This window comes from Cladophialophora bantiana (genome assembly GCF_000835475.1).
Source record: "Cladophialophora bantiana CBS 173.52 unplaced genomic scaffold supercont1.16, whole genome shotgun sequence".
Taxonomy (NCBI): domain Eukaryota; kingdom Fungi; phylum Ascomycota; class Eurotiomycetes; order Chaetothyriales; family Herpotrichiellaceae; genus Cladophialophora; species Cladophialophora bantiana.
Genome location: NW_015971590.1, coordinates 526225 through 540209, shown reverse-complemented (window position 1 = coordinate 540209; position 13985 = coordinate 526225). Strand labels below are relative to the sequence as shown.

General features: G+C 51.8%; 4 protein-coding genes across 4 annotated transcripts; 3 read left to right on the top strand and 1 right to left on the bottom strand.

Moving 5' to 3' along the window:
* Window positions 1-2558: 2558 nt before the first annotated feature.
* On the top strand, window positions 2559-4342 carry Z519_09791 (uncharacterized protein; the record flags this gene model as incomplete). The annotated part of the gene is made up of 5 exons (XM_016767512.1): window positions 2559-2791; window positions 2847-3377; window positions 3424-3977; window positions 4037-4131; window positions 4202-4342. 5 exons carry the CDS (start codon window positions 2559-2561, stop codon window positions 4340-4342), a joined length of 1554 nt encoding a protein of 517 aa, XP_016616304.1.
* A 563-nt stretch (window positions 4343-4905) lies between these two features.
* Window positions 4906-6336, top strand: Z519_09790 (uncharacterized protein; the record flags this gene model as incomplete). The annotated part of the gene is made up of 4 exons (XM_016767511.1): window positions 4906-5541; window positions 5592-5908; window positions 5958-6225; window positions 6280-6336. 4 exons carry the CDS (start codon window positions 4906-4908, stop codon window positions 6334-6336), a joined length of 1278 nt encoding a protein of 425 aa, XP_016616303.1.
* Window positions 6337-9422: 3086 nt separating this feature from the next.
* Window positions 9423-12739, top strand: Z519_09789 (uncharacterized protein; the record flags this gene model as incomplete). The annotated part of the gene is made up of 4 exons (XM_016767510.1): window positions 9423-9531; window positions 9555-9833; window positions 9883-10727; window positions 10781-12739. 4 exons carry the CDS (start codon window positions 9423-9425, stop codon window positions 12737-12739), a joined length of 3192 nt encoding a protein of 1063 aa, XP_016616302.1.
* Window positions 12740-12956: 217 nt separating this feature from the next.
* On the bottom strand, window positions 12957-13985 carry Z519_09788 (uncharacterized protein; the record flags this gene model as incomplete). Its single annotated transcript, XM_016767509.1, has 1 exon — window positions 12957-13985. One exon carries the CDS (start codon window positions 13983-13985, stop codon window positions 12957-12959), a length of 1029 nt encoding a protein of 342 aa, XP_016616301.1.

Sequence of the window (13985 nt, the reverse complement as noted above, 5' to 3'; positions counted from 1 at the left end):
CTAGGAGACTTTCTATTGCTGATGGCTGATCGGGCACTGAAGGTACCGAATATTACATCCGAGCAGTGCATATGATTACACTCCTTCAAATCGAAGAATATTGCTGTCACCCGGACTCAGAGTGGCTTCTCATGGTCTTGAAACGGTCGATGTGGTTATCTCAACAGCAATGGAGAGAATCAAATAACGAAAGAGAGCTTTCGGTCTTCGTCAACTTTCCTTCCGCCTCGACGGCCCACCTCTAGCTTACACTGAGATTAATCCCCCATTGGACGAGCATTACCTGGATGACACTCTTTTCGAAATGCAAGTCCCAAGGAGCGATCATGTTTTACTTAAGTAAACGTTGAGGATCTTGGACCACATGTGGCGCGCGGAGGACCAGGTGGTCATAAATACAAGCCAACATGCGGACTGCTACACATTCAAGGAATGTACGCGAGAAGCATGGCCCGTTCCTTTGCGTCGCACCATGCTGCTGCTGGCGGTCCTGCTGATCTACCGGATTCCGCTTTCTGCTGCAAAGTGAGTAAATCGACTCTTTGTCCCTGTGTGTATCACTTATGGCAGTTCACTCGACACGTTTGGGTAACTTGCGAGACACGCCCGGCAGAAGGAGTCAGATCGTCCCCAGCCTCGTCCGGGTTTACAGCGTTAGTCAGCGTCTGCCGGGTGCATGGGAGGCCCCACGAGAGATCAGTTCGGCAAGGACCATTTTCTTGTCGAGCCTACGACAAAGTGCCCGTAGGAATATTGCCTGATTTTCTGTCGGGGGAGATGACACTTGAGCAGTACAATCTAATGGTTAGTTCTTTGTATGCCGGTTTTTGCTAGGTCGTGAGACCAAGTCAAATTGCGTTGTCGATGGCGCTGTAATGCACTGTAGGCCGAGCCAGTTCAGTCTGTTGATATAGGATCTTGGAACCCCACTGCATTCTTGTTGAATAATAATATCCATCAACAGAGTATTAGATATTAGCTATATACGAAAATAAAATAGTAATATATGAGACTCTCGTCATGATCTGTATAACCCCAGGCTTAGAAGAACAGCTGGGCTGACAGCCAGCTATGTTGCCAGTCGCTTAAAGAGCCTTGTAGGCGGCAAATTTGACCGGAGGACCGCTAAATACAGCGCTGGCACTTAGACAGGGTAAGGCCGGGTTAATGAAGACGGAATTAGATCCTTTCGCGTATCCAAATGAATGAAGATATGGTAGGAAATGCCAGAGCTAAATGTAGATGGAACTGCTTGTCTGAGTTGGTGATAGAGCTTGAAGGTATACACTTTTTTTTTATAACAGAACAAAGAAGACAGGTGCTAGATTTTTCTGGCCCATGACGGTGAAAAGCTTTCGGTATCTCTCGTCGGGATGAAAGAATGCAGAGAGATGGGTCCCAAAGATGAAGGGTGGATGAGGTTCAGAGTCGGCGACCGAGCAAATAAGTGGGGACCTGCCGTGAAGATGTTTCTTCGATCCAACTTTGCCTACCAGCTCCGATGGACCTTGATGTAAATGTCCAATCCCCCAATGTTTGAGTGGTCATGGCAATCAGTCTGTAGAAGGCTTGATCTCATGGTTGACAAAATGCAGAAAGGAGAAAAAAGGGGGGAGGTCCCATCTGTTTGTCGACAGCCTTGCAAATGGTCTTTTGAGTGATAAAGCCTCGGCCGCATTCACCAAATTTCACCAACCTCCATGACCTACTGAAATACTTCTTGATCACAGAGCCACCCACCTTGATCAGTTCTGGCGAAATGGACCGGAGGCATGTGAGAGCCCTTTTCTGTCCATGGCTCTTCTCGACTCGGGTAAACGCTCCCAAGCATGGAGCAACGACATATGTGGTTTGATGGTTCGAGGCCGACTCCAGAGTTTGACGATCAATGTCGATATTTCCGAGAGGGCAAATTTCCATTTCCCGCGGCCAATCTCCGCCCCAGGGGCTTTTCAGATCGACAAGCCATCCGTCGTCCTTCAAATATAAAAGCCTCTGATAGTCCTCGGCGCACCAGAGCCAAGAACCAACTTGCCCAGGGAAATCATGATCATCGAACGGGTCTCAACCCATCAATGCCTTCTGTCTGCTTGGATCACTGGATGTGGGGTAAAGGTTGAGGATGGAGGACAGAGTGGAATTTTTTTCCCTCTCCTTGTTCGCGAACGAACCTTTTGCAGGGCTGACAGCATAACCGAAATGTGATCTGCGGCTTCCGCGGGTCAGAAGCACTTTTCGCATCAGAAGAAACGCACAATAATAATTCATCACCGATCATCCCTTTCTCGGCCACGAAGTCTAGCGCCCACTTCGAATCGGGGAAACGCTAACACCACCACTTTCCCCAAAAGCGCTCTTCTTGGGATTCCAACAAGCCCCACCATCATCAGGCTGCGCGGAGTAGGACACGCATCGAGACTCGGGCCTCCCTGCCAGGCGAAACCGAACCTTGGTGGGACTTCAAATATGAGGCTTTCGGGAACGACGAGTTTGCTTGTTCTAGGACCTTCAAGGGCGGCGAAAGCGTCTCCTCCCCTCTCGTACGACGAGTTCGCAACATGGGTGAATGGCCCCTTTGGTCGTTTTGTACGCAGCATCCCATTTTCGGGATTCTTCTATTGGGTGCCTTGGTCCTTGTCGTAGCCTGGAGGTTGAACGAACATGTCAAAGCTCAGAGATACAAGTTACCGCCACGTATACCGGGGATACCTATATTCGGAAACACTTTTCAACTCCCAGCGCTGAAGCAAGGGCTATGGGGAATGGAAATGGCACAGAAATATGGCGAGATGTAAGGACAGCGCCTTTGACTGGGGGATATTGGGCCCGAGACTGAGCGCAATCAGGTTCACTTGCAGTATTGGCGGTAAGACATGGGTATTTCTGAACTCATCACGCACGGTCAGCGACTTGATGGAGAAGCGGTCATCCATCTACTCTTCGCGTCAATACATGCCAATGGCGTCTGGCGTGTTATCGGGCGACAATCGAATTCTGCTCATGCCATATGGAGACCGATGGCGGATGATCCGCCGGATCATGCATTCAATCCTCAACAAACAGAATTCTCCAGTCTTTGCACCGTTCCAGGACATCGAGTCCAAACACCTTCTTTACGACTTTCTCCATCACCCGGAGCTGTGGTATTCTGCCACGCAGCGGTTCGCCAACTCCGTCATCATGAGTGTGGTGTTTGGCAAGCGCATGGAGTTGGAGGACCCCAAGATCCGAGAGCTCTTCGAGACGTCCAATGCCATCATCGAAGCGATTCAACCTTCCGCAAACCTTGTGGACTCTCTGACCTTCCTGGAGAGGCTCCCAAAGCCCTTGCAATGGTGGCGGCCAAGAGGGGAAGCAATGTTCCAAAAGACTGTCAAGTGAGCAATCTTGCACGTAAGTGATACGCAGCTGACTAGGATGCAGCATCTACAGGCGCGAGGTAGAGGAATTGCAGCAGAAAATGAAGAACGGGACAGCGAGGGATTGCTTCGCGACCAGGTTTCTCAAGGATCCTGAAACCAAGAGCTATGGCCAAACCCAAACATATTTCGCCCTGGGATCACTCATGGAGGCTGGAAGTGATACCTCTCGGATGACGATCAGCCAGGTGATGGCAGCCGCGGTCCTCGACAAGCGGTGGGTTGAAACAGCGCGGGAAGCTCTCGACAGAGTCTGCGGGAGAAACGCGGAGCGTCTACCAACGTTCGAGGATCGGATCGATCTGCCTTACATCACCGCGACGGTCAAAGAAGCATTCCGTTGGCGACCGTTTGCGGAGATTGGAGTGCCGCACATGCTCATCCAAGACGACGAGTATGAAGGCTACAAATTCCCTGCTGGGACGTTGTTCACGTGGAATGCGATGGCGATCGCGATGGATCCTAGGGAGTATGAGCAGCCCGAGCGATTCTGGCCGGAGCGTTTTCTCAACGATGACCTCGACCATGTTTTAAAAGGGCACTGGAGTTTTGGTCCAGGTACGTCTTTGATCTCTTTGCAGAGAACGCGCGGATAGATAATTCACCTCGGGGAACAGGTCGACGCGTATGCTCTGGATACAATGTGGGAGAGACCAACGTCTGGATTGTCGTGGCACGATTGCTATACTGTTTCGACTTTGAGGGTGTTCCAGTGAGTCAGCACCTTCTGGCTCATGAATCTATTACTCTTCTCCAGACTAACACATTTCGTTCACGAATAGGGAAAGCCTTTCGACTCGTTTCAGGTCAACTGGGGGGAACATCGGTTTGCGCCCTTTGATGTCTCCATCAGGGTTCGGAGTCCTCAACACGCGGCCCTGATCGAAAGAGAAGGCAGAACGGCGGTAGACACAAAGTACTGAGTGGTGGTCCTCGACCCCGTGTGCATGGTTGCTGGTTGGAGTAGACAATACTCCCGTACTCCGTACAGCATAGCCACGGATGGCCCCCTAATTACCCCACTTATTCCTCTTTCCTATTTCATAGTCAATGCAGGCTTCCACTGTGGAGAAGTATAACCCCACCCCGCAGGGCAATGGAATGGAGCATTGGTATTGAGAAGGCGGCACTGTCAGGGCATACTTGAATTGCCGGAAGCAAAACGTCTCCTGAGATTCCACGAGTAGTTGGAGTATCGTTTACCCCTTAATTCTAGACGCATGACTTCGAAAACTCCTCGATTTTTGAACTGAGCGTGTTCAAACGTGGGTGGACCAATCATCCAGCAGACCTCGCGGCGTCCTTTCTTTCGAGGTATCCTGTGGGGCTGTGTATCACTGGCTCAGTGGCGCCACTTGCTGGAAGCATCCGGGCAATACAAGTCTGGCCCAGGCGCAAGATATATACCTGGATCCCTTCCGATAGTGCATGTAGCACAACAAATAGAGCAAGGAGGGTGGCAGTGATCTGCAAGACGTCGTGTACAATGGGCAAGCAAACTCCTGTTAACAAGGTGGGTAGTCGACTGCCCCATATGCAAGGCCTGCTTTCGTCTGCTGACGAGCATATTGAGATCATCATCGTCGGTGCTGGTCCGTCGGGACTGCTCCTGGGCATTCTTCTCGCTAAGCAAGGAGTCAAAGTTCAGATCCTCGAGGCGGCCGGTGAGCTGGACAAGAATCCTCGAGCTGCTCACTATGCCCCTTCAGCAGTCTACGAACTGAATCGTGCCGGAGTTCTCGAGGACGTCAAGGCGCAAGGAATCCATCCTGATGCTGTCTGCTGGCGCCACCCCGATGGTACCTTCATCGCGGGCATTCGAAGCCGGTTTGACATTGAATTTCCCATGGTTTGCCTGCCTCTAGATCAACTCGACATCATCCTTCTCCAGCATTTCCTGGCCCAACCGGGGACCGAGATTTTGTGGAACCACAAAGTCGTCTCAATCGACCAGGACGAGAATGAGGCACGAGTTCACGTCGAGACTCCGGAGGGAAACAAGACGTTCGGCGCCGACTACGTCGTCGGCTGTGATGGGGCAAATAGCCAGATCAGGCGATCGCTTTTTGGAGACCTGAATTATCCCGGGGAAACGTTACAAAAGCAGATCATAGCCACCAATGTGAGTTCGTTGACTGGATGAAGAGCATAAAACTGACCAAAAACCGCAAGGTATATTACGACTTCCATAAATTCGGATACTGGGACTCAAATTTCATTATCGATGAAAACGACTGGTATATGGCAGCTCGGATCACTCAAGATGGGCTGTGGAGAGTGACCTATGGCGACGTATGGGGGCTGTCAAACGAGGAATATTTGGCCAGACAGCCCGAGCGTTACGAGAAAATCCTGCCTGGGAATCCGAAACCAGGAGATTATAAGCTCGTCAGCGCGAGTCCGTACAAGCTACATCAACGATGCGCGGATTCGTTCAGAGTTGGAAGATTTTTGCTCGCCGCCGACGCAGCTCATTTGTGCAACCCATTGTAAGTCCTCCCACCTGGCAGAGCGTTGAGGCTGACATTCTGTGTGCAGTGGTGGTCTTGGATTGACTGGAGGAATTGCCGACGTAGGAAGCTTGTTTGATGCTTTCATGGCGCTGAAGGAGGGAAAGGCAGATGACAGCATCCTGGACAAGTATAGTGAGGTTCGGCGCAAGAAGTGGGCGGAAATTATTGATCCCATGTCTCGAGCTAATTTCCGGCGCGTGTGTCTCGATGAAGCCGAGTCAGAAAGAAAGGAGTTCTGGGATCTCTGCAAGAAGGTGGAAGAGGATGAGGAACTGGCTCGACAGATGGCCCAGGTGAGTGAAAGATGTTTTCTGATTGGGTTTGACAGCCATGCTGATGTGTCTCAGGGAACGAATATTTTGCGGGAGGACTTTCGAGAATATTTGACGGCTGGTGCGGCGTAAACAGAATCGACAATGTGGATGGAAATATTGACCAACATTGGATTTGTTGACGATACCTTGACCCATCCACATCGCAGACTGAGTATTCCTGGTACTTTTACAGTCGTCACGATTCGAGTAAATCTCGAGAAATTCTCCTTGCCTCTCCGAGTAGGAGTGTCGCCCGAAGAGGATTTCAGAGCGAACTCCAGCCTCTGCTTGCATGCTATCCGAGGGTTACCTGTGACAGTTGACCATCTCGGACGCATCGACCAACCTATATGAGCTTCGCTGAGCCCGTGGAAATGATCCTTGGACGCACCACAGACATTCTGATTCACATGACTTGGATAACTAAACATTGAATCATGGACTGGGCATAGCACACTGAGATTCATAGATTATTCGACGTCAATTGGCTGGAAGAAGCTGGCGAGCGTGGGAAGCCGCAGAGACAGCAATATTGTTTGGTGCCATTAGCAACGAGGGGACATTGGAGCATCCGTGGGGGCGTCGTTCATATGAGATAGCTGTAGGAGGGCAAGCACCACGTCCTCGATGTAAAGGGATATGAGGGATGATGTCCTTGGATTTGATGCGGTGTTGGTATGTCGTCATTGCTTGGCGGAGACACTCAGAATCCCTGACTTCCCCCTCGAAGTCGCTGCGTGCAGTGGAGTTGCCTGCCTCGCCTGTAAGAGGCTGCCTGCCACCACTCATTCGTTCTGCAACCCAAACTCGGAGTGCGGATATCATCGAACCGGTCATTGGTGTTCTCCTCTTCATCATTTTGCTGTTAAGCAAGCTGGATTCAATGTCTGCGGATTGAGAGTCGCTCTCGAGTCCGCAGTTTCACGCGCCTAATCCCACCCCGACGTCGACCAGATTGCACCAGATTGCCATCTCAATCGAACTCGTCACCATCCACCTCACTTACGACTCCATTGACGACGCACCGACCTCATTTTCTCACCCATCGCAGTTGCAATACCAGACTTGACAAACTTTTCGTGACTAAGCTTATTGGTCTTTTCGCCGAGTCCTCATTACAAAGTTCGTCGGGATATCATCCGAACCGCCATAGTTGTCAAACAAAAGCTGGCACACACTCCTTTTCGTGGCGGGTTAGGGGAGGATGGCGGACTTTACACTCGTGCCCAGTGGGCATGGTAACAATTACACTGGCATGCTGACGAGGAGCATTGTTTTCTCTGGAGCTCTTTTCGTTTTTCTTGCAGGCATGTGCATCTGAATCACTGATTCCTTGGCCAAAGCAACTGACCGCTGGCCTAGCGTCTGGAATGACAATAGCCTCAATTGCGATCCCTGACTGGATAGCATTTGATGGGAGCACAGTGAGTGGGCGTGCCTGAGTATAAAGTTGTGTCTGACGAGTGAACAGAATCACGGAACGTCGATACGGTACAGCTACGGGCTGCATCGAAGGTGTTCGAATACGAATTTGCCTCCTTCCAATCTCTCATACACCACTACCTCCAATTGGCATTGCACACAATTTCCCCGGTACGAGGACTGCCGCGGCGATGACCGATACTTCTGCAGTATGTGGAGATCCGTGGGCTTTTTGATGTCCTTTGCGGTGGTGCTGGAGGGAATGACACTTGCCGCATTTGCAGTCCTGCTTGTGGGTGGGAAGCAGAAAAGAGAACAAGGTTGGGGTGTCCTCACAATATTGGTGGCGTTGGCAGCATTTGTTCAGGCCATTGGGATGGCGTTAATGGTGAGAAGTGGCCCGCTACATGACGCGACTTTCAATTGACCACCACAACAGGCATATTTGTACGAGAATGACGAACGATTTTTCTCTGGTTGGTATCTCGACAAGAGTTGGACCATGTGTACGATTTCCTGGAGTTTTGAAGCATTATGCGCAGTTGCGATTACCCTGGCAGCAGTGACGCTGCCAAGTGAAGGAGGATACGAGTTGATTCCAGATCATGGATGACCCAAGGGCAATAAAGGTCGGCACAAGCCAGTATTGAGTGAAGATCTGATCGATATGTATCCTCAGCGCTGTGCAGCTGGATGTGGGTGTTTCTTTGACTACACGTGCTTGATGTTATGACCTCGGGGTTGCGTCTATGGGAATATACACGGGTCCCTCCAAAGCTGTTACATACCGGCTGTAGTATAGAGAAAAACGGCGCTTGTCGACGTCAACCGGGACACGGTGTTTGAGCGATTTGACAGCCTTGGCTGTGGAACGAAACGGTGTTGCGAAAGTCGGTTATCCGCCGACCACCGCAGGAGACCTGGAGATATACAAGATATCCTAACATGTGAACAGGCGGTGAATGGACAACAGAAATGGACGACACCAGGCGCCGCTTTTGGCTTCCGTCTGATTGCACGTGATCGTGGGTCAACATTCGCCAGACTTTATACCCAACTTGGTTTGGCTGGACAAGGAGTCGTTAAGGCGGCCACTTCCCCCGACATGCAGAATCCGGAGTTTCAATTGCGACTTGAGAGGGGCTTAGTCAAATGTCGAATAACCCCGTCCAGCATATTTCCCTTGCATGTGCGTTACCTGGCTGATCAGTGCGCAATTAGGCTCGTGCGCGGTTTTAAATAGCCCTGGGATTGCTGGTGGCTCTGGGGGGCTCTGGGGGTCTGTGTCTCCACATGAATATCCAAACCCCCGAGGCTGGGTTCCATTGGCGGGCTGATAGTTGATCCGTTCCGTGAACGCCTGTATCCCGCTGGTGTCACTCCTTCGCTCCCTTTGTTCCTTGTTTCTTGTCCGGCGACCATATCACAGAAGCTTCAACAGATCACTCTTGCCACGAAGGGAAAGAAGTGCATCTTAGTCAACCGTGGGACGTGGGACAATTCCTTTATCATGTCAATCGTTGCGAAACGTCATGATGTCAACAATAAAGTCTCGACGGTTGAGGCCGAGATGGAAAGTCAATATATACGACATGCCGACAGCTCTCTCGGAGCTCCGTCGACTTCCAAGGTGTTTCACTACCATCGTCACCTCGACTCTACTTCACACTTGTTCTGTCCACGTATAAATCTGCTTGTCTTTGATTCAATCCTACTCTTTCCTTCTTGTCGACACTGGTTGAGACCCTGGCAACATGTCGACTCCAATTCCTTCGCCTCCCGGAATCCCAATTCTCGGCAATGTCCTGGACATTGACCCAAATAATGGCAATCAAAGTCTCCGCCACCTGGCCGACAAATACGGTGCGTACCTGGATACATCCTAGAGCTCATACAAACTGAATGCTTTGCTAACATTCGCTTGGAAGGCCCCATCTTCAAGTTGAACCTCTTTGGTACCGAAAGATACATCATCAGCTCGGTCGAATTGGTCAATGAGATTTGCGATGAAAAGCGCTTCTGCAAGGCTTTGTCTGGCCCACTGGAACAAGTCCGGAACGGAGTCGGAAGTGGGCTTTTCACGGCCTATCATGGGGAGCATGATTGGGAGGTCGCTCATCGAACGCTCGTGCCTGCGCTTGGTCCGATCGGTATTCACGACATGTGTATGGACTGTTCACTCACTGAACTTATTGCAGCTGCTGATGTTTCCAGATGACGAGATGTACGACATTGCGACCCAGTTGGTCGCCAAATGGGCGCGTATTGGGCCCGAGCAGAAGATCGCAGTCACCGATGATTTCACTCGACTGACCTTGGATTCGATCGCGCTGTGTGTCATGGGCAAGCGCTTCAATTCCTTCTACTCGGAGAAAATGCACCCCTTCGTTGATGCAATGGTGGGGTTCTTGCTTGAATCTGGACGCCGGGCTTCACGGACGAGAATCGGGACATTGCTCAACAGAGCGAGCGAACGGCAGTACTACCAAGACATTGACACGATGAAAACCGTTGCCAAGGAAATGGTTGAGTACCGCAGAGCGAACCCGCTCGACAAGAAGGACTTGCTCAATGCCATGCTTTTCGGAAAGGACGCGAAGACGGGAGAGAAGATGTCGGAAGAAAGCATCATCAACAACATCATTACTTTCCTCATCGCAGGACATGAAACAACCTCAGGATTACTTTCATTTACCTTCTACCAGCTTTGCAAGAACCCTGATGCAATGCGCAAGGCTCAGCAGGAGGTCGATTCCGTGATCGGCAAGGGTCCAGTGACCGTCCAACACATGTCCAAGCTGCCTTATATCGAGGCAGTCATGAGAGAAACTCTTCGACTGACTCCTACCGCCCCTGTGTTCTCAGTCAGGCCACTGGACACAGTTGCTGGGCCTGTGGTCCTTGCTGGAAAATACACCATTCCACCCGGTGCCTCCATCGGTGCTCTGCTTGCTAAAGTCGGACGTGATCCTGTGGTCTATGGCGCGGATGCCGAAGAGTTCAAGCCGGAAAGAATGTATGGGGAGAATTTTGCAAAGCTCCCACCCAACGCTTGGAAGGTAAGTGGGAGCCCAACTGACCGACTTGTGGGCAATTGTTGACTATTCGCCAGCCGTTCGGGAATGGAGCTCGTGGATGCATTGGGCGGCCTTTCGCCTGGCAAGAGGCAATTCTGGCCATCGCTCTCATTCTTCAGAACTTCAACGTCAGATTTGACGACCCGTCGTATCAGCTTCAGATCAGACAAACCTTGACCATCAAACCAGACAACTTGTTCCTGAGAGCTACTTTGCGCGAAGGTATTGATCCAGTGAAACTCGAGAGGAAGATGTACGCAAGCCTTGAATCCGAAGACCCTCATGAGAAGGAACGAAGTGCTTTGGCTAAGAAAGTACGTGCCGCGGGCAAACCGATACTGATCCTCTACGGGTCAAATTCGGGCACTTGCGAAGGTTTGGCCCAGAGTCTTGCCAGGAGTGCGGGCAACCGAGGTTTCAATGCTACCGTTAAGTCTTTGGATGCTGCCGTCGACCAACTCCCAAGCGACCAACCCATCGTCGTTGTCACCTCGAGCTACGAGGGCAATGCTCCCGATAATGCCGCAGGGTTCGTGGAGTGGCTCAAGACGGTGGACGCTGGAAAAGTCAAGAATGTGCAGTTTGCCGTCTTCGGCTGTGGTCATCGCGACTGGGTCACCACTTTCCAGAAAATCCCCAAACTGATCGACGCCGAATTGGCCGCCAAAGGAGGGAAACAAATTGCAGAGCGCGGACAATCTGATGTCGCCGAGGGAAATGTGTTTGACGATTTTGACGCCTGGCAAGACGAGAAGCTCTGGCCTGCTCTGTCTGTTGGTGCTGGTGCTGATGACATTTCGGAAGCTCTAGACATGGAGATCAGCACCACCGCTCGTGCCTCCCATCTCCGGCATAATGTGCAGGAGGCATTGGTTCTCGACAACGAGTTGTTGACTTACTCTTCTGTCCCAGAGAAGCGGCACACAGAGTTCAAATTACCAACCAACATGACATACGAGGCTGGAGATTATCTTGCTCTGCTGCCAGTCAACAGCATCCAAACTATCTCGAGGGTCCTCCACCGATTCAGTCTGCCTTGGGATGCATTCATGACGCTGGCCAAAGGCGCCCATACCACCATCCCAACGGAAACTGCCATTGCGATCTCGGCAGTGTTAGGAGCATATGTGGAGCTGAACAATCCAGCCAGTCGTAGGCATATTGTAACACTCGGCAAGTACACCAAGGACGACTCGGTTCGCAAAGAGGTTGCAGCAATCACCGAGCCCTTATCGGTTCTGGAAATCCTGGAGAAATATCCGAGCATCGAGCTCCCCTTTGCCGTCTACCTCTCGATGCTGACACCGATGCGCATCCGCAGCTATTCCATCTCATCCTCGCCACTTCAAGACCCAACCAAGGTCAGCATCACTTACTCCGTGGTCGGCGCGGGCACGAGCCACGCTGGCGTAGCGACAAACTACCTCAGAAACCTGCAGCGGGGCTCCCGAGCGCAACTGATGATCAAGAAGTCACATGCGAGCTTCCACCTGCCGCTGGACATCAAGACGCCTATTATCATGATTTGTGCCGGCACGGGCCTGGCCCCGTTCGTGGGATTTGTACAGGAACGCGCCGCCCGCATCGCCGCCTCGGGCGGAAACCCCGATGCCTTCGGCGAGGCCCTCTTGTTCATCGGGTGCCGCTACCACGACAAGGACCGACTGCACGGCAAGCAGATCGACGAGTGGGCCGAACAGGGCGCGGTCAAGGTGTTCTACGCTTTCAGCCGCGAGCCCGAGCACTCTGAAGGGTGCAAGCACGTGCAGGAACGACTTTGGCGCGAGCGGGACACGACCAGCAAGCTGTTCAGCGAGGGTGCGAGGACGTACATCTGCGGGAGTGGTGCTTTGGGCAAGGGCGTCGCGGATGTCGTTGCCAAGATCGCCATAGAGGCTGCGAAGAAGAAAGGAAAGGAAATGACCCACGAAGATGGATTGAAGTGGTGGGATGGTTTGAGGGGAGAGCGCTATGCGGTCGATGTCTTTGACTGAGCCGGCGGTGTTCGATATGCTGGCAGAACTGGGCTTGACTGTAGTACTTCTGATTGAGGGTGGAATAGGTAGCTGAAAGTTGCAAAAGCAAGGCTACCAGTGACTAATTGAGACTCGAGAGGAGATGACGAAGTCTGTTTAGGTACTGGAAACGATTTTTATTACAGATTTCTTTCACAAACAATCCTGTGCTTCACACTGTACAAGGGTGCTATTTCTACCACAAGATGTGCTGACGCTGCGTAGTGACCGGTCGATCGGGCAAATGCACCCACATGTTCTTGCCCAGCCTCTTCTTTAGCGCCCTTGCCTCTTTCTCTGCCTTTTCTCTCGTCCTTGTCTTCTCTTCTTTCAACAGCACAGTGATGCCAGTGTGTGGCGGTCTCATGATATACATTCGGCCTCTGGCCCGATAGTCCGGTTCTTGCCCGTAGGGCCCACGGTTGGTCCATGCCTGGGCGACATACATGTCAGTCGGGTCAGGTGCGGCACCTTTTTTGTAGGTCTTCAGCGGTGTCTGATGGGGTAGCGGTGGTGTCTCGCTCGGATCAGAATGGAGTAGTTCCGTGCTGTTCTCATTCTCCGATCCAGCACGACCCAGACCCATGCCCTTGACAACGATGGCCTCGTTGCGGGCTTGGATGAGGTGCTGACGGACGTCCTGAGCTACTCTTTTGTTCGAAAACCTCATTTGGAGAATTGCCTCGTCGATGGACTTGCCGGCGATCTGGCGGGCAAGCGGAGCCAGCTTTTTCATCGAAGTCTTGAAAAAATGGGACCGAGACATGTGACTGCGCTCAGTCCGGGCGATTTTCATCTCCTTCGTCAGACGCCCGCGGTGTCTGATTTCTCGAATGACCATCTTGCGCTGCCATCTCAAGCGGGCCGCTGGGCGCGGATTGAGAGCCTGTTCCATGTTCGAGGGATTCCGCTTCTCGAAGGCATCTTCGACGAGAAGGCCGGTCGGCTGGAATGCTTTACGCTTCAATTCTCTACCAAAGGCGCTGGAAGGAGCGAGGCCTCCTTGTGTAGCGTTTGCCTCGTATTCTTTTCGTTGCTCGCTCAATCGGTCTTGAGCTCTTCGCGACGCTGCTTTCATCCTTTCCATTGGCGTCATTGGTTTGGCGTTTGGTTCTGTCACATTGGCCGTAGCTTGTCTTGGCGAAGACAACCCTGAATCCGTGGAGGCGCGCTGGATGTTGGAGAAATGAAGTGACCTCCTCGACGGTAGATGGAGGGAGGTCAT